General features: G+C 34.6%; 2 protein-coding genes across 7 annotated transcripts; one reads left to right on the forward strand and one right to left on the reverse strand.

The window, feature by feature from the left end:
* Positions 1–989: 989 nt before the first annotated feature.
* LOC112742621 (uncharacterized) lies at positions 990–2,069 on the forward strand. The gene has a single exon (XM_025791859.1). It carries the CDS (start codon positions 990–992, stop codon positions 2,067–2,069), a length of 1,080 nt encoding a protein of 359 aa, XP_025647644.1.
* A 4,939-nt stretch (positions 2,070–7,008) lies between these two features.
* Positions 7,009–12,810, reverse strand: LOC112742062 (uncharacterized). Of its 6 annotated transcripts, none has more exons than XM_025791270.3 (9): positions 12,545–12,810; positions 12,353–12,416; positions 11,636–11,824; positions 10,627–10,808; positions 10,357–10,537; positions 10,068–10,279; positions 8,039–8,164; positions 7,851–7,954; positions 7,009–7,366 (listed from the first exon to the last, which is right to left on the reverse strand). In XM_025791270.3, the coding sequence occupies exons 1-9, from the start codon at positions 12,570–12,572 to the stop codon at positions 7,160–7,162; spliced, it is 1,293 nt and encodes a 430-aa protein (XP_025647055.1). In that variant the 5' UTR covers positions 12,573–12,810; the 3' UTR covers positions 7,009–7,159. The 6 variants fall into 6 exon arrangements, with proteins under 6 accessions (XP_025647055.1, XP_025647053.1, XP_072070210.1 ...); XM_025791268.3 differs by having other exon boundaries at positions 7,009–7,381; XM_072214109.1 differs by having other exon boundaries at positions 11,636–11,815; positions 12,545–12,808.
* Between the last annotated feature and the right edge of the window lie 6,370 nt (positions 12,811–19,180).

The raw sequence follows: 19,180 nt of genomic DNA on the forward strand, positions 1-19,180 counted from the left end.
TTTTATGGACTCCCACAGGAGGACCCCAACAAATTCATCTCTGATTTTCTACAGATCTGTGACACTGTCAAGACTAACGGAGTAAACCCAGAGGTTTATAAGCTCATGCTCTTACCTTTTGCTGTAAGGGACAGAGCAAGGCTATGGATGGATTCTTAGCCTAAAGAGAGCCTGGACATTTGGGAGAATTTCTCAATGGATTCTTGACCAAGTTCTTTCTACCTCAGAAGCTGAGCAAGCTTAGGGTGGAAGTCCAGACCTACAAACAGAAAGAGGGTGAATCCCTCTGTGAAGCTCGGAAGAGGTAAAAGCAACTGATCAGAAGATGCCCTCCTAACATGATCTCTGAGTGGACTATTTTAGAGATCTTCTATGATGGCCTCTCTAAGATATCCAAGATGGCACTGGACCACTCTGCCGGTGGCTCACTCCACACGAAAAAGACGCCTGAGGAGAAGCAAGACCTCATTAATATGGTTGCCAACAACTAATACATGTACACTTCTGAGAGGAACCCTGTGAACAATGCGACAGCTCAGAAGTGAGGAGTCATGGAAGTCGACACTCTAGACGCCATTTTAGCTCAGAACAAGCTCATGTTCCAGCAAATCAATATGATCTCTCAGCACCTGAGCAGGGCACAGAGCTTAGCTGCGTACTCCCCATAGATAGCATATGAAGTGGACACTGGTGACAACACCTAGACCACAATGGAGGAAGTGAACTACATGGGAAACTCCTCCAGAAACTCCAACAACAATCCCTATTCGAATACTTTCAATTAGAGATGGAAGAACAACCCCAACTTCGGGTGGAGAGATCAGCAGAAGCCTCAACAAGGCTTCAACAGCAATTAGGGTGGAATGAACCAGAACAGGTTCAACAACAGATCATTTCAACCCTCTCAGCAGTAGATAGAGACTCCCCCACAGAGCCTCTCTGACCCGGCTACTATAGTCTCTAACCTCTCCAAGACCACTCATAATTTCATGGTAGAAACTAGGTCTTTCATCAGAAATTTGGAGATACAGGTAGGTCAGGTGAGCAAGAAGATTCCAGAGATCCCATCCAACACTTTTCCAAGCAACACTGAGGTGAATCCAAAGGAAGAGTGCAAGGCCCTCACTATGGGAGCTGAGGCCGAACTAAAAGAGGAGTCTGCTACTGAGGAACTGAAGGAGATCAAGGCTCAGGAGGAGACTGGGAGTGTCACCATGCACATCCCCATGAAGATGGAGGAGCTTGAAGACCAACCATCTCCAAACGTGCAAAAGGAACCTAAGGAGGAGCAACTTGCTCGGTTCTTGGCAATTCTCTGGAAGCTGCAAGTCAATATCTCTTTTACAGAGGCATTGAAGAAGAAACCCTCCTATATGGCCTGTCTGAACAATACTATCTCTGAAAAGACGGCCCTGAAGGAAGATGAGATGGTGATACTGGTCAAAGAATGCAGCGCCCTGATCCAGAAGAAGATGCCTCTGAAGATGCCAGATCCCGGAAGCTTCCTTATTCCCTGCACTATAGGGACTATGACTTTTGAGAAGGCACTGTGCAACCTTGGCTCAAGCATCAACCTCATGCCTCTCTCTATGATGAAGAAACTAGGGATCCAGGAGGTGCTGCCCACTAGAATCTCATTAGAGATGGCAGATATGTCCCTGAAACGGGCTGATGGCATGGTGGAAAACGTCCTTGTAAAGGTTGAAAACCTTTACCTCCCGGCGAACTTCGTGATATTTGACACTGGGGAGGACAGAGACGACTCCATCATCCTTGGAAGGCCTTTCTTAGCTACTGCGAAGGCCTTAATAGATGTGGAAAAAGGTGAGCTAGTCCTAAAGTTGCAGGAGGATCATATTCTGTTAAACATCCCAAACCCTCACTCTCCCTCAGATAAAGGAGGTACTACTGTACAACACTTAGTGTTCCAACCTTGTCTCTCAGTAGAGAGCATTACAGAGCCCCCTGACATCAAACCTAAGTTTGGTGTTGGGCAATCACCATTAATCACTGAGGAAGAAGGTACCAAGAAGAAAGTACCCAAATGGGGATTAATAATGAGCAACTAAACCTAAGGTTAGGAGCTCAGCTGATTCCTATGGATTATTAATATTACTATTTCTATTTCAATATATGTTTGATTCTCTTCTATGATGTATTGTCATTCTTCATCCAAATGAGATTGGGTATGCCCCTTTTTCTACATGAGTTCTTCACGAGTCCTGGCCCGGATAATACTGAGCTAAGGCTTGAGAATACATCACCTGAACCAATAATTCATATGGGCTAATTGAGGATATGTGACATATAATCTGGTTAGTTATGGGTGATGAGGTTCTTATGGGGCTAAGGCTAGAATCATTGAGCTTCATTCTCTGATCCAGAAGATTTGACTTTGTCTGTGGCGTTTTGAGTAGGATCAACAAAGGAGAGTGAATTGCGCGGGCTTCATCCTCGTTCATATTAAATGACCATTGACAATAGCATTTGATATGAATTAGAGGAGATTAACTTGATGAGAGGACATGAGTTAATCACTTACAACTTTGCCATAGAACGAATCATTCATTGTTGAAGTAGTCAGTAAGACGTATTAATCCAGAAAGATAAAGCACCTCCAAAGCCTTAATTGATTTCTCATTATTGTTTTCACATTAATTCTTTATTAGTTTCTTTATTATTTTGTTTTATGCGCCTACAACAACAACCACTATCTTTCTATTCGCCTGACTAAGAAGCATAAGGCAGTGTGGATCAACCCCCTAATGGGCATTCAACACCCATTCCTCAAGTTGGACTGATGTAAGGGCAGAAGTCAGCCAATTAAGAAATCAATATATAAACACGTTGAGAGTATAGTTCTTAACCAGCAAAAATTCACTCATCAATTTAGATAGGTTGTCACAAAAATTAGAATAAAAATACTGGGAGTATGAGTCCTAGGTCATCTCCCAACAAGTTGACAAAAGGGTGCTATTTTATTAATCAGGAGTTTTCTGAGAGATTTTGAGAGTTGAGTGACAGAAAATAAATAATTATAAATAAGTGCAATGAAAATTAAAAGGAATTTATATTATTCAGAATAAAAAGCCTTGACTGGGGGAATGATTAATTGGAAGTTCTATCCTTGTTGGAATCCTCTCAAGTGTAGTATAAAGAGGTTTTTATTTTCACTTAGTTAACCCTTACTAAATAAAGGAAAGTCAAGTGATTGAGCTAACTCTTATTCGCAAATCCTAGTCCTCTCCCTTGGGAAGGTCTAGCGTTAGTAAATACAGAATTAGCCAACAACTTCCAATTTAACTAATCACTTGAGCATTCCAACTCAAGTGTCTCCTCTTAATCAACCCCCATGTCAAGTTGGGAGTCTACTCCATCAACATGGATACCATCTTCGTTGTTGGGAGTAGGGAATAGAAAAGAGACATGATAATGGAAATAAAATTGAAAGTAATTAAATAAATAATAAAATTGAATGGAAAAATACTGCTTGCATTAATAAATTCTAAAAACAATCTAATTATAACTCTAAACAAGAATTAAGAATATGGAATAATAAGGGAATAAGAAAACAAACTAGAATAATAACTTCAACGGAGGTGATGACTCTTCAATATCCAAAAGCGAAAGCATAAAACTAATAAACTATGAATGTAAAGAAAACCTAGAGGAAGCGTAAATTCTCTCTAGATTCAGATCTAAAACTAAAAACTATGCTAATGAGAATGTGTGTTGAGTCTCTGCATGTTCCCTGGCTCTAGTCTATGTTTCTGGGCCGGAAACTGGGTCACTAGCATTTTCTGTTAATTCTGCAGATCGCGCATGTCATGCGTACGCGTCAGTCACGCATACGCGTCGCTGTTCGTCTTGGCGTGTCGTGCGTATGCGTCATCCACGCGCACGCGTCTTCGTGCAAACTCCAATCCACGCGTACGCATCAGGCACGCGCACGCGTAGCTGCAAATTTCTCCATATCGCGCGCACGCGTGAGCCATGCGTGCGCGTTGATGCTCGCTGGTTATCTTCTCAGTTTCTTGTGTTTCTTCCATTTTTGCAAGCTTCATCTCCATTCTCTAAGCCATTCCTGCCCTATAAAGCCTGAAACACTTAACACACGGATCATGGCATCGAATGGTATAAAGGAGAATTAAAATACACAAATTAAAAATTTCTAGGAAGCAAGTTTTCAAACATAAAACAAAACTAGGAAGGAATTGTAAAATCATGCAAATCATATGAATAAGTGGGTAAGGACTTGATAAAAACTACTCAAATGAGCACAAGATAAACCATGAAATAGTGGTTTATCATGGATGCCAAGCTCAGCCCAAGTACTCAACCAAGGTGGGCCCGAGAGTGAACTTTCGCACCTTTAGCCTAGTCTATCATACTTTTGTACTTCTTAGTTATTAGGCTATTATATATAGAACAAAGATCACCACTGTTTGAGATCTTTGCCCCTTTGCACATTTTACTATTATTTTCTGTAAGCTATGAGCAACTAAACCTCCTAAGTTAGGGTTAGGAGCTCTGCTGATTTTCATGGATTAATAATATTACTGTTTCTATTTCAATATGTCTGATTCTATTCTCTTATGCATTCTCGTTCTTCATCTCATGAATTGAGGATGAACCGTGACATTCATCCTTGTTCTACTTGGGTTCCGTGCGAGTCTTGACCTGGATAGCATTGAGCTAAAGATAGAGATTGCATTGCGGATTCCAAGAGCGTACCTGGGCAACTTTGGATATGTGACATAAAATCCCATTGACTGTGGGTCACTGAGGTCTCTGTGGCGCTAAGGCTAGAGTCAGAGAAGTAGCATTCCCTGATCCAGAAGATCCGACCTTGTCTGTGGCATTTTGAGTAGGATCGTGAAGGGGAGTGCATTGCTTAGGGCTTCACCTTCGGCCACAGTGGGAAGCCATTAGTTAACTTGATGAGAGGATATGAGTTGCTCGGATATAGTGGACTGCTATGGTTTAGAAGAGATTAACTTTATGAGAGGACATGAGTTAATCATGTATGGCTGCCATTGAAGGAATCATTCGTTATTGAAGTAGACAGTTAGAAAAGTAATCCAGAAATAATACGCATCTCTGAAGCCTTAACTGAATCTCCATCACTGCTTTCACACTAACCTGGTATTTCGTTCTTTACTATTTTATTTCTGCTTTCAAACAAACAACCATCTTTTCTAATCGCCTGACTAAGACCTACAAGATAGCCATTGCTTGCTCAATCCGACAATCTCTGTAGGATTCAACCCTCACTCACCTGAGGTATTACTTGGACGACCTGGTGCACTTGCCAGTAGTAGGGGTGTTACACTTCTAGTTATCCAACAAATTAGAGTAATTATCCAAATCAGTCCTTCAAGTTTTTAAAATCGAATACTTTAGTTTCTCAGGTTTCAAAATACAGCAGTCTCCAATATTTACTTCCACTAGACAATACAATCCCTTTTTGTTAGTTACCAACGATGACTGCTGACGTGGAACATTAACTCATACACATGGCTATTAAGTATCCACGTATGCGATCTAGACAAATCAGTCCCCAGAATGAAGTACAAAATAGACCTCAAAAAGTTTAAAAAATCTCAAACAATCCCTAAAAAAAATTTTAAAAACATTCAAGATATTTCTTTTGAATTATTTATATATAATTATTTTTAAATTAATAAATTTTTATTTCTAATATTTTTGGTCGATTTATCTCAAATTTGATTATTTATATATAAAATTTTCTATATATTTTCAAAATAAATTATAAATTAATTTTGAAAAGGCACTTTTTTCAAAAAAAATTAAAATAAATAAATTTATATTTATTTTTAATCATGCAAAATATCAATTTTAGTTTAATTTATAGATACCATATTTTATAATCATTCTTTAATAACAAAGAAGAGAATAAGTTACTGTTGTTTGAAAAGATAGGAGAACTTTCATTTAACATAAAATTTTTTACATAAAAAATTGAAAATATTTGTGCAAATGCGTATGAAGGCAATACTTTATAACTTGCATGCAATGCGAACCAAGTCATCTATGAAGTCAACTATTTTGGTCAACCACAAGATTAAAGTAGATGATTTACAAAAATATAAAGATCCTAATACTTTGTAATATTTGAAGAAATGTGTTAACAAATTCAAATGTTCTGTTCATGTTTTTTAAAAAAAAATTTAATTTAATTGTAATATTGCATAAAATAAACTTGCAGTTAAAACTATTGTGCTACCACAATTAAAAATTATGCCAAGAAAAAATATTTTTTTTTTCACTTTGGATTATTTTTCTAAGTTTATTTGGTATCAATATCTCAAGAGTTTAAGTTATATAAATAATAGTATTCATAATTCAATAACCTCTTAAGATTTAATGGTTATTATTATGGCTTTTACATCATCTTCCTATAGCTATTATATATTAATGATTAAATAATATTATTTCTTATGATATTTTGATGTTAATAAATAAAATTATCTTTTAGTTTATATTTTGTTTTTTTTATATTCTTTATTTATTATGTACTTTTTAATAATATTTTATTTTTCGAATTAATAAAAATATTATAAAATGACTTGAAAAAAATTAAAAACATTCGAAGGAACTATTTTGCAATTTTAAAATTTTTAAGGAATTGTTTTAAATTTTTTTTAAATTCTTTGAAGATTGTTTTATTCTTCACTTTGAAGACTAATTTGTCCAACTCGCACACATAAAATTTGGTAATTACGTGTATTATCTAATAGAAATAAACGTTGAGAATTGTTGTGTATTTGAAAATCTGAAGGACTAAAATATTCTATGTTAAAAATCATAGGAACTGAATTAGTTAATTACTGAAAAAATTATGTAAAAAATTTTATAATATTAGATTTCAGCACATTCCGCAGGTCTAAATCTGGTTCAATTAAAAAATTGTAAATTTGTTGCCTCTTTTAGTTCCAACATGTTACGATTAAAACATGATTTCACATCACAAAAACACTAGAGAAATTGGCATACATAAGTGTACTAATAAAAGATCAACAAGAATAGAATACACGCTGGTTTTTTTATATTTTTTATTTTTTTCCAATTTACAGATATTCACATTACCAAAACTCATAGCAGCATCATTACAAATAAGCCTTAGCACCATTCAAAGCTACCATATGTAGCGAATCTTGTGCCAATCTATTTTGAATTCCATCTCAGGAACTTTCAGTTTTTTTAGTCTGGCAGGATATTTCTTGCGACATGCTTGCTGTTGAAGGACATGACAAGGTTGTGGCAACATGTCATACGCCATCACAACAGCGACGGCTAGCACGAGAATCGACAAAACCACGCAGAACAGAAACTTTGTATCGACCTGCAAATACAATATCTTATAACAAACTCGTTATATGCAAATGCAAAAGCAAAAGCAATACCAAATTCTGATTAGTGAAATCATGCATTCGTGTATTATGAAATCTTGTCATTTTTACGGGGCTTGTATGGAAATTACTTCGATTGGAAATTTTAATTATGAAAATTTTTTTTACCCTCCCTTCCTCACATTCGCATACGTTATTGTATTCGTATTTATACTCCTCTTTGTATTCGCAACACAACTTACACATTCATAATTCAAATCAATCCTTTTCATATTTGATTCCAAAAGATAACACTGATATATAATTCCACTCAATTCAAATCAATTCGACTCCAAATCTCTTATGTTTCAAACACACTCTTAATAAACTTAAAAGATTCTTTTGGAAAAGAAATACGGTAAGCTAATTAAAATCAAAAGTTCGCAAATTTGTTGCCAGCTTACTTTTATAGCATAAACTTCAGGAAACAGTACATACCTTTCCAAGAACTTTGCTTTGCCGGGGAAAATTTCTTTCCGCATGCTCAAGGCTATATCGTAGCATCTCAATGATGGTAGACTCGGTAGCTAGATCATCACAATCTGCAGGATAATTAAGAAAATATTAGATTTTCATGAACACAGGAACATTAATGGAAGGACAAGTTATAAAAATTGGAATGCTACCAGGGATATCAAAAATTTGTATTGTTGGTGGAATTCCTAGTAATTCTCCCAAATAAGCACGGACACGGACACGGTCAGGCAGGGAAAGGAGATCCCCATGAGTGAAAACAAGAACAGGTTTGTCATCTGCAAGTAAGAAACAAGCGGAATACTGAAAAAACTTGAATTTTGGTCCAACATATATTTTCAATGATATTCTCATAATTTTCAATATGATCAACAGCAGAAATGTACACTATTTCAAGTATGCGTAAAAAATAAGGTGTGCAAGCCTCAATTTACTCAAGCATTGTGAGAAAGCTTCGCAACTGTATGTCACCAAACATTTCAGAGAACTAGGAAGTAGGAACAACCCAAAATGACTTTTAGTCTTTCATAAATGTGCATCCATTACCCTGAAAAATTTAAAATGAGTCCTCTGTGCGGTTGAATATCTATTGTAATTGATTATCTAAGTTTACCCTGTTTTGGTTGAAGGAAAGAAACAAAAGTATTGGAATTCTTCCAACAGTCATTTACATTGTTATTGAGGTTACCTGCAATCTAATCATGATAGATATGAAATCGTGCATGTTTCATACCGAATTCCCACACCCTCAAGCACAGGATTAGGTTGCACTATACAGCTCAATGCGATTTACTGTCAAGTATATCATCATAATTATCTCAAACATAAAATAAACCTTAAAAAATTATAAGAAAACCACACTATCACAGTGATTATAAAGACATTCACTTGGAACTGGAAAATGTCAGAAATATCCTAGTGATAATAATCAGGAGAGCCCGACTTCTGTTCAAGTGTAAGATTCCACAGATTCAAAGAAAGAAAAGAAAAAGAGGCAGCCGGTGCATCACATCCCACGTTACGCAAGACAAGGGAAAGACCACACCCAAAAGAGTTGTAGGTACCCTAACCTGATGGACATATCAATGGCTGATTCTATTATATCTTAAACCTGTGACATCAATACGTAGACAACACACTAAAGAAACTAAAAAAATAAAAGTCATGCATTTTTGTGCAGAAAACCATCAAACTATGTATTGTTGAGCAGCATTATGTTTCACTAGGACGTTCCACTTGTCTAGTTGAAATTTCATAGTGCAAGTTGAAGTTCAATTTTCCTCCACCTTGAACGATTCATCTTTCCGAGTTCACAACTTAACACTAAGATCCAAGGTTCAGTCAGATCTATAAAACATTCCGAGTCATGAAGAATAAACATGTGCAATCATTATTCATTTGACTTCATTGCTGCTAATAATTGATAAAATTCTTAAGAAATGGGCAAAGGTGCAAGGTGCTACTTCAAATGCTACAACTAATCACATATAAAATCTCTCTTAGGACATAACAGTGTGGCCTATATGGTAGATTAGAAAAGCCAATAGTTTTCTCGAACAAGAAATATTCATCATTCAGGTATAGATACCAAACAGTTTTTATGCTGTAATGCTAGAAGGGAAGAATGTAGGCCATAGCCCATAGGTGATATGAGCCCACATGTTCTCTCAAAAGTGGGGAGGACTAGAATCAATGTAAAAGTAGTCAGGTGGTTAGGAGTATGAGTATGAGAAAAATAAAAAAGAGCTTTGGTTCACCAAACGTGTTCAATACTCAACACTATCTAGTGCATTCTCTTTCAATTTCCATTATTTACTATTGTTTATCCTTATATACTTCTCGTACCAACTACATTGCTTCAGAAAGATTTCCTAATAGAACAAAGACACCTAACTAGGACAAAATGAATTGGGGGAAAACAATCAACTTTTTGGTACATTGGTGGCAACAAGATTTAACCAAATGACTCGTGCTAACTACTTAAGCTCATTACAACTAGCCTTCTCCCATAGTATCATAGAAATAGAAAACACACATTACTATATATATACATAAGATTAATGGATGAGACCGAGAGTAAGTTCTCAACACATACATTGGTGATAATGGATCTCAATTCATATATATATGCAGATGGTAGGAAAAGAATAATAGAAAAGCATATAATTGTCTTGAAAATACCTTTAAATGACAAGAATGGGCTGTTGAAAGTTTGAACAATTGTTTCAATATACTGTCTCTCCCGTGCACCAGTATCCTTCATTGATTTCAGAACCGAAAGACCACTTACAACATATATTACAAAATTAACTTTTCTGATCTTACTGGAAATGAAACCATTCTTGCGAGCTTTACACTTCAAACTTTTCTTTAATATTCGACTATCTGTCTTCCTGAGATATATATGTCAATATCAGCATGAGTGAATTTTGAATCTAATAATGTTTCTTTTATATTTTTATGTATAGACCTTACAACAAGCTCTCCATGACGAACACCTTTTGTCATCCAACTCTTCAGCACTCTATCATTCTCATTTTCATTCGAGTTGTCAGACAAACTACGTGTATCACATAGACAGATCGAGGTTGAGTGCCTTGGAATCATATACTCCTGGAGGAAGTATGTCCCATCTCCTGTAAGCAAATTATCTGGCATCAAAAGATAAACAAAGACATGTCATAAAATGAAATTACATATTCATTCAAATTGACATTAAAGGTAAAATGAGAAATTGTACATGATACTTGTGCTCTTGCTGGTGCAAATTTATCATCCTCAAGCACCTTAGAGATTCTATTTATCATACTACTTTTCCCAGATCCTCCTGGACCAACCAATAGAAGGCATGTTGTCTTTGGTACATCATAATCACACGTCTGTAAGCCACCCACATTCTCAATCCATGCTCCAGGCTTGTAGCTGAGGCAATAAAATCACCAGATATGACATAATCAAATATGAAAGATAAAAGTAACGTTTCAGATCACACAAAACTAAACTTCAAGTTGGTTGGTAGCATGCACAACAGTGTAAAAGATGATTCAAGATGAAACCACAGAAAAATTTCATGCTAGAAGTGATGCAATCAAATTGCCAATAGATCAATCATGGAAGATAAGGGTATGAAATAAGAGAAGTAGATATCTGCATTTAACATTGTGAGAAGCACCAAGTGCTTCAAGGCTTTGCATGCGAACACATAACACGAATACCTAGGGCCTTTACATTTGAATCTGTTTTCCACTTGTTTATTTTGTCAAAAATATTGTCTTCACTCACTGTTTATAAATCATAAAAATTTCAGCAAGGTGGAGTTGGCCATCATTAGGAACCAAAACATTTTCAAGATTGCACAACCAAATGTTCCAATTTGAATACAATAATGGTTGCTCAGGAATCAGGATATTTAGACAGGGTGAATAATGACCCAAAGTTCATGACTGATGTCCTGCAATCTTTGTTAAGGAGTTCAAAACAAGTGTAAGGGGAAATTTTTTTTTACTATTATTATTATTATTATTATTATTATTATTATTATTATTATTATTATTATTATTATTCCGATCTCCATGGCTTGGTAATTTTTATTCCTTTCTTCAGTAAACTGATCAGATACAAATTTCCAAGGGTGATACTAAAAGAATTCAATGTTTCAATGTGGAATCACAAAATAACCAAAAAAAAAAAATTTCTAGGCGCTTTTAGTTAATAGAAAACTTAAATGAGACGAGAGTTGAAATAAGAACCTCAGGATTTTTTCTTTCACATGCTTCAAATTCTTGCTATCAATCGCGAATCGATCATAGCTTTGCGAGATTTCTTCATAGGCACTAAGCGTTTTCCTTTCATTGACTTCAAAATCAAACCTAGAAGAACACCTTTCTTCGCTAGTTTCTCCAACATCTGACCCGTTCTCCACATTCACTCTATTGTCTCTATCAGAAAACCATTGTCAAACAAATGATGACAAAGGAGCAAGGAAATCAACTATAAAAAAGAAAAAAGAAAGCAAAAGTATGAACTCTGATCACCTACCAAACTATGATCCAGTAAACTTTGCAATATACTCCTAAAATGTCACAATGACATGTATAGTATGATCCATATAACTCTTCTTAGCTGCTTATTCATACGATCTTTATATTTTCCTCAAAAAAGAAAAATACTTCAAAAAAATAAAACCGAGGTTCTACCTTAAAATATGTTTAAAATGTCATTTTGTACAATATTTATTTGTTTTGTACATCTTACAATATGTTTTGTACAATATGACAAAAACAAGGTGAAAATATTGAAGTTTAGGTATGCGTATGTTAGTAAGTTACAAAAATAATGGATTTCTCCAATAAGTAATTTTTGCACTGTACCAAATCAGCAGCACCTGAATTACATTTCAGGAAAAAACAAAGGGTTTTAAACAACAACAGTATCAAAATCCACCGATGATAATAAAAAAAAATTACCTGAGTGCAGCTGGGGAGTGAGAAGAAAGCAAGGTAAAATCCTCTTCCAAGAAAGAGTCTTGATCTGCACATAAGAGGCATTGGCATGTTGGTAATTTGGTCGGACAAAAAAAAATTCTAAGAAAAGAAAAGAGGTTTTCATGCAAAGAAATCCGAAGGGGAAAGAAAAAGACACATAAAGAAGAAAGATACCATTAGAAACAACGGAGTCACCCCCCATGGTGATCGTTAACGGCTCTTCTTCTTCTTCCACTTTATTCTTTTCTTCTTCTTGATGGGTGCGCAAATGAAGTTTCGGTGGACTGGGACTCGGGGAGTGTTGGTAAAAGCGACCCACTGCCACGTATCTGCCTATCTGGTCTCATATTTTATTAGGTCTCGTTTTGGAAGAGAAGAGACAGAGAGACAAACTGAAAAATGGTTAGATTTGTTGTGATAACAACAAATATGTGGATGTCATTTATTATGGGCTTTGAAGGATGAATGTATTAAAGAAATTTGAAAATGTAAATTATTTTTGGCCTATAAATAGAAAAGCAATTGAAGAATAATTTTACACATCAATAAAATATTTTTTCTCTCTTTTTACGTACAATAGAAAATTTTTCTTTTTCTTTCTTTCTTCGTATACTACAAATAAAATATTAATATATAAATTATCGTTATTATGATAGGATATTAATATTAGTGAATATGAATAATAGAGTCTTCTATTTACACTTCTTTATTTTATTCTCATTATTTATTTATTTCACAACAAGATTGAGATTAATTAAGTCTTTATTTAGGTGTCATTAAAATAATAAAAAATTTTAATAAAAATTTATTTTTTAGTGTATTTAATAAATTTTTAATAATAAAAATAAAAATATTAAAAATTAAAAAATATATCTTTTTTAAAAAGTTACAATTTACATCTTTTTTTAAGATATTTTTTCTTAAAAAATATTTTTCACATAATAAATGAACAAAAAAGTATTTTTATCTTATTTTACCCAAATATAATTGATAGATAAAAAAATCTTTTTATATGAGATATTCAAATATAAAATTATTTTTATTTTTGTAAAAGATCTTTTAAAAAATATTATTTAAAAAAAGATCTTTTTCAAAAATAGCGTCCAAACAAGTCCTAAATCTTTTTATTTTATTTGGTGTAAAATATTATGTCTTTATATTATAATTAATTTAAAATAAATATAAAAATTAAAAGATAAATTTAAATTTTTTGTTTTATTTTTTGAAATTTTAATTTCATATATTTTTATTTTTAAAAATATTGAAAGAATTGAAATTTTATATTTCAAAATTAAAATTTTAATTCTAAAATACTGAATATAATATTAAATCTTAATTTTTAATAATTTTAGTCTCCATATATGTAAACAAAAGTTACCTAAATATATAATTTTTTTAAGTTAGAAGTGAGATTTAAACCAAGATATTTAGCTAAGAATGAGAAAATTATATAATTTTTTGTAGAGTGTAACAACAAATTAAAATTTTTTTGTTTCAAAATATAACCCTTACACTAATATATTAATCAAATAATAAATTATTAATAAATATTCATATAATTACTACTGTGAGACCCAAAATTTTTGTAAGATGTTATTACGAGTCAATTTCAATTTATTTATTTATTAAGAATTTTAATTTTATAAATTATTTTATTAAAACTAATTAAATCAAGTTTTGATAATTAAATTAGAAATTTTATCTAATTTTATAATTATTGGATAATTTTCATATTTAAATTATAAAGTTTAGAAATTGTAAAATAATAAGAATTTACATGATTTGATTTAAATAATTGTAATTTTGGAAATTAATACTTTAATTTTTATAAATAAATAAAAAATTAATTATATTATCTTATATTTTAAATTAAAATACTTGATTGAGAATTAATTAGTAAATTGATAATTAAATAATATTTTTAAAGTAATTTTTGGAAATAAATTAGATTTTAATTAATTACAATATCCCCAAATTTTATTAAAATTACCCTAATCTATTAACCATAAATTCCCAAATTAGAACCCACTAACCCTAACCCCTCACCGCCACTCATATTCACTCACCTTACTCACCTCCTTCGAAACCTAACCCCCCCTCCTTTTTTCCTCACTCTCCTTCAATCAGAAGCACACTAAACACACACACACATGACCACCCAAAACAAAAGAAAGAAAGAAAGGGAATAATGGATGGAAATTGCATTGCAAGCCGAGGAAGAAGAGATAAGAGAGGGTGCGCATGCGAGGGAAAGGCGGTGTTGCTGTCGCCGCCATCGCTAGGCTACCGCCGTCGAAGCCAAGTGCCACGTCCAGCCACCATCGAGCTGTCCTGCCGATGCCGCCAACGCCGACGATGAAAGAGATCGGACAGAAAGAGAGAGCTCGCCAATGAGCTGTGCGAGAGAGGAAACACGAAGATGGAGAAGGGTTTGCGCCGCCAGCTACGCCGTCAACGCCGTTCATGCCTCCCGTCACCGTCGGCTTCGCACCGAGTTTTTGTCGCTGTCAGGTCCGCTGTCTGGTCACCAGATATTGCGCAGGTGTAGCCAGAATCACTGTCGAAGCTACCGCCGCCTTGTTCTTAGTTCCTTTCTTTGTGCGGTGAGTTGTTTTGCTCCGAAAGCTCTTTATCGCTATTTCGTTATATGTCGCTGAGGTTTTATGGTGTTAACTGCTATATGATTGAGTTTTTGTTATTATATGTTGCGATTAGAGTTGTTGTGGTTACTGCGTAAGCGGTTTGGAGCTGAGGTTGCAGCTGCTGTTGATTGCGGGCCGAAAGAAAAGGATTTCTTGATGCGTTCGGTTTATGGGTTTCGATTATTCGAGGTAGGGACGCTTTCCTTAAACTCATTTTATTTCCGAGAATTGTTATAAATCGATATTGATGCAAAATATATTTTTGGTGATTATGAGTGTCTTATGAATTGATTTGAGTTGTTCTGAATGATTGTGATTGTTTGTCTGGTGGGATTATTGACTATTTGAGAAGGTTTAATATTCTGAGTTATTGATTTTGTTAAATTAGCAGTCGCCAAATTGATTTTCTTGAGATTTGGAAATATTTTGATATTGGAAACGAATTTTATTTATTGGAAAAGATTTGAGACATTGGATTTGGATTGTTGATTTATCAGGAATGATTTTCGAGAATTGAAAATGATTTGAGATATTGGAAATGATTTAAAAAAGTTTGATGAATGTTTGGATGGAACCCGAGAAGGGTAGCAGAATCCGAGTTTCAGAGGGGATGCTGCCAAAATTTTATAAAAATTAGATATTTGTTTGGATGGTTATTTAAAATGATTTTGATTTAAGGATTATATTATATGGTTTGATTTTGAGTTATTAAGAAAATGATTACGTTTTGAATTTGATTTACTTTAGAAAGGATTGAATTATGTTTGAATTGGGATTGTCGATGAACGGAATGGGAGGATGAAAGATGATGATTGAATTTGAATAGAGAATGATGAAAATTGATTTTAAAGTATGATTTTTGAATGAATTTGGAAATGAGATATGAATTGATGATGAGAATGAATTAAAAATAAATGAGACTTGCAAAATTGAGACAAAATGTTGACCCTCTGTCGTAAGATGTGACCGGACACTTTAACTCCCCGGGTTCCCCCATGAGCATGCATATATATCAATTTGAGCTTGGGGTTTGTCTCTCCCCATGGATGAGCTTGGGATTTTTCCCATGCATATTATTGAGTTTGGGGATGTGATGGATTATTTTGGAAAATGAATTCCAATCACCTTAAACTCACCGGCAAGTGTACCGGGTCGCATCAAGTAATAATAACTCACGTGAGTGAGGTCGATCCCACAGGGATTGAAGGATTGAGCAACTTTAGTTTAGTGGTTGATTTAGTCAAGCGAATCAAGTGTTGGTTTGAGTGGTTTGTAATTGACAGAAGCTAAATTGCATGAATTGTAAAGGGAGAGGGAAGAATTGCAGTAAATTAAAGAGCAACAAAAGTAAAGAAGCTGAATCTTAAAGTGCAAGTAATATAAATTGCAGAAACTTAGATTGCAAGAAATGTAAACAACTGAAGCTTAAAGTGCAAGAAATGTAAATTGCTTGAATAATAAAAGGATCCGGGGGCTGGGATTGCAGAATTTAAACAAGCAGAAGTTAAAGATAATCAACAGAGAAGTAGAAGAAGAATTAAGATGCAGCAGATTTAAACAAAGAAAGGAAAATTTCTTTGAACACAAAACAGAAAGTAGAATGTAGTCCAATTGCAGTAGCTAAATGGAAATTGAAGATCTCAGGGGTGGAGGAGACTAGAAAACAAGTCTAGATCTCAAGTCCTTCCTTGATCTAATAAGAACAATTGCAAAAGAAATGGAAAAGTAAATTGCAGAAGAAGTAGAAGAGAAAGAAGTAAAGAGAATTTGGATTCGAATCTCAATTGCTGAAATTATGCAGAAAAATGACAAAGAGATCTCAAGGTGAGATTGAAACAGAATTTCTTCAATTCTTCACCCAAGATCCAAGACAAGAAGTAGAGAATGTAAAGGCAAGAACAAGGAAGAAGAGAGATCAATTCCCCTTCTCAATTCTCCAAAATAAACTCAGAGATCCAAAATCAAAGTAAAGCTCTCAAAATTACAAGTTAAAATTTTAAAAGAAAGTAAAAAGTCCTATCTAAATCAAACTAGCTTCTATTTATACACTTCCTATTTTTAGATTTTTGAATTTGGAGTGGGCCTTTTAATTTGGTGAAGAATTGAATTAAATTGGATTTTAATTTGAAATTTCAGCCCATGTGTTGCTTGCTCCCAGTGGTGTGCTCTGCTCTTGGTGAGAGCGCAGCATCATGGCTTGTGTCCTTGGCCCTTGGTTGCGTGCCAAGCTTGTGTGCATCAGGGTAGCGCTCTGCTCTCCTTGAGAGCGCAGCATCATGCTGCCTTTGAGCTTGTCTTCTGCGCACCAATCCTCCCTGGGCCGTGTCCATGTTACGTGACATGCTTCAAGGAATAAGGAAAGTAGCGCTCTGCTCTTGGCAAGAGCGTAGCATTGGTGCTCCAAAGGAGGGTTCCTGGTTCAAATCTCGCTGGAGGCATGCGCTGGCCAATTTCTTTTGTGCACAAAGTGGCACCTTGCTTCTTGCTTCCTTGAGGTGCTTTGTTCGATCCTTGGGGGTAGCATTTTAGCCATTTTTGGCTTATTTTCCTTTGTGAGTAGCGCTCCCTTTTAGGTTCCTGGTTCGAATCTTGTGGCAAGCATTGGCAACCATTTTCTTTGAATTTAGTTTTGGAAGGCCCCCGATAATGCTCTTGACAAGAGCGGAGCATCATGCTTCTCCCCCTTTCTTTCTTGGTTTATTATTGTGCTCTGCTCTCAAGGAGAGCGTAGCATCGAAGCCTTACTTCCTTGGTTCATTATTGTGCTCCCTTGGAGAGCACTGAGCTCTTGGAGAGAGCATTGTGGCTTTCTTCCTTCATTGTGTCACGCTTCCTTGTTTCTTTTGCCACAGTTTTCTCTTCCTTGGGCCACGTTTCTTAGCCTACGCTTTCTTGTTTTCTTCTTTTCTTCACCTACAAGTAATCAAAACAACCAATCAAAGTATCACTAAATTCACAAGGTTTATAAATCATCCAAAAACCAATTAAATTTAGCTTAAACCTCATGATTTAGTATCAATTAAAGGGTGGTTGATTGATTCAAGGAAACCATACAATTCCACTCCAAATTACTTACTTACAATGAAAGAAAGTGCATAAAAACTAATGAAACAAATGCAAAAGTGCTTGAAAAACTAGTATAAGATGACTTGTCATCACAACACCAAACTTAAAACTTGCTTGTCCCCAAGCAAGCACTAAACATAAGATGAGATAGAATGAAATAGAGAAGTATGGATGTCCTTATTTAGCAGATAGTTGAACTTGGTTCATGGGGTTTTATGCAGATCAATGGTGGCTCATTTATTACTTGCTGCTAAATAAACAATGTTTCCTCAAGGGTTCACTAAGGTTGCTGTTACAATGCCTTGCTTTCTGCTTACATCTCTTGTTAGCTTTTTCCTTCTTTCTTTTGCTTAGAGAACTTATTACTTATTGATGGCTTGGTGGCAAATGTTGCAGCAGCCTTTGGCTTAATTGTACTCAACATTCCTTTACCACAGACACATGGCTCACCTTTTTCTTCCTAGGATCATTGGTGTCCAGCATCTCTTTGGATAACTAAGTGTTTTGTAGCTAGGTTGCTCTTTATTGTGGACTTTCAGTTGGCAATCCCAAATCAGTTGATCTAAGTGGCCAAGTTTTGAAATACTCCTTAGAACTTACTTGTCCAAGCATATCCTAGTACAAAAACACCACAGGCATGTGTCCTAGGGTCCAAGCTATTGGTGTCTAGCCTTATTGTTTATTTCTTTGCCACTTTTTGGCTTTTCTTTTTCTTTTTGTTTTGATTCTTTTTCAAGGGATTTTCAATAATATAAGGCTTCATAGCAACAAACTAGCTTAGACTTCAAAGAACATGTCATTATGCAGCATTTATTTTGTGAGCTAATAATTGAATCAAACACATACCACCACTAATTTTCATCCTAACTTTTGCAACATTGAACAATTACTTTTCTAAATCAAACAATTTTTTCTTTTATTCAAATAGCAAAGGGAACAAAAAAATACTCAAGCTAATGAAGGATGACAAGATTATGCCGATAACTTTTAAACTAAAAATATATGCAAAACAAAGAACAATTGAAGGCATATCATGTTTCAGATATACATCTTCCTTATTTAGTTTGAAATTATGAAAGAACTTCACCACCTTCTAGTTGTC

This window comes from Arachis hypogaea, chromosome 14 (assembly GCF_003086295.3).
Source record: "Arachis hypogaea cultivar Tifrunner chromosome 14, arahy.Tifrunner.gnm2.J5K5, whole genome shotgun sequence".
Classification (NCBI taxonomy): Eukaryota; Viridiplantae; Streptophyta; class Magnoliopsida; order Fabales; family Fabaceae; genus Arachis; species Arachis hypogaea.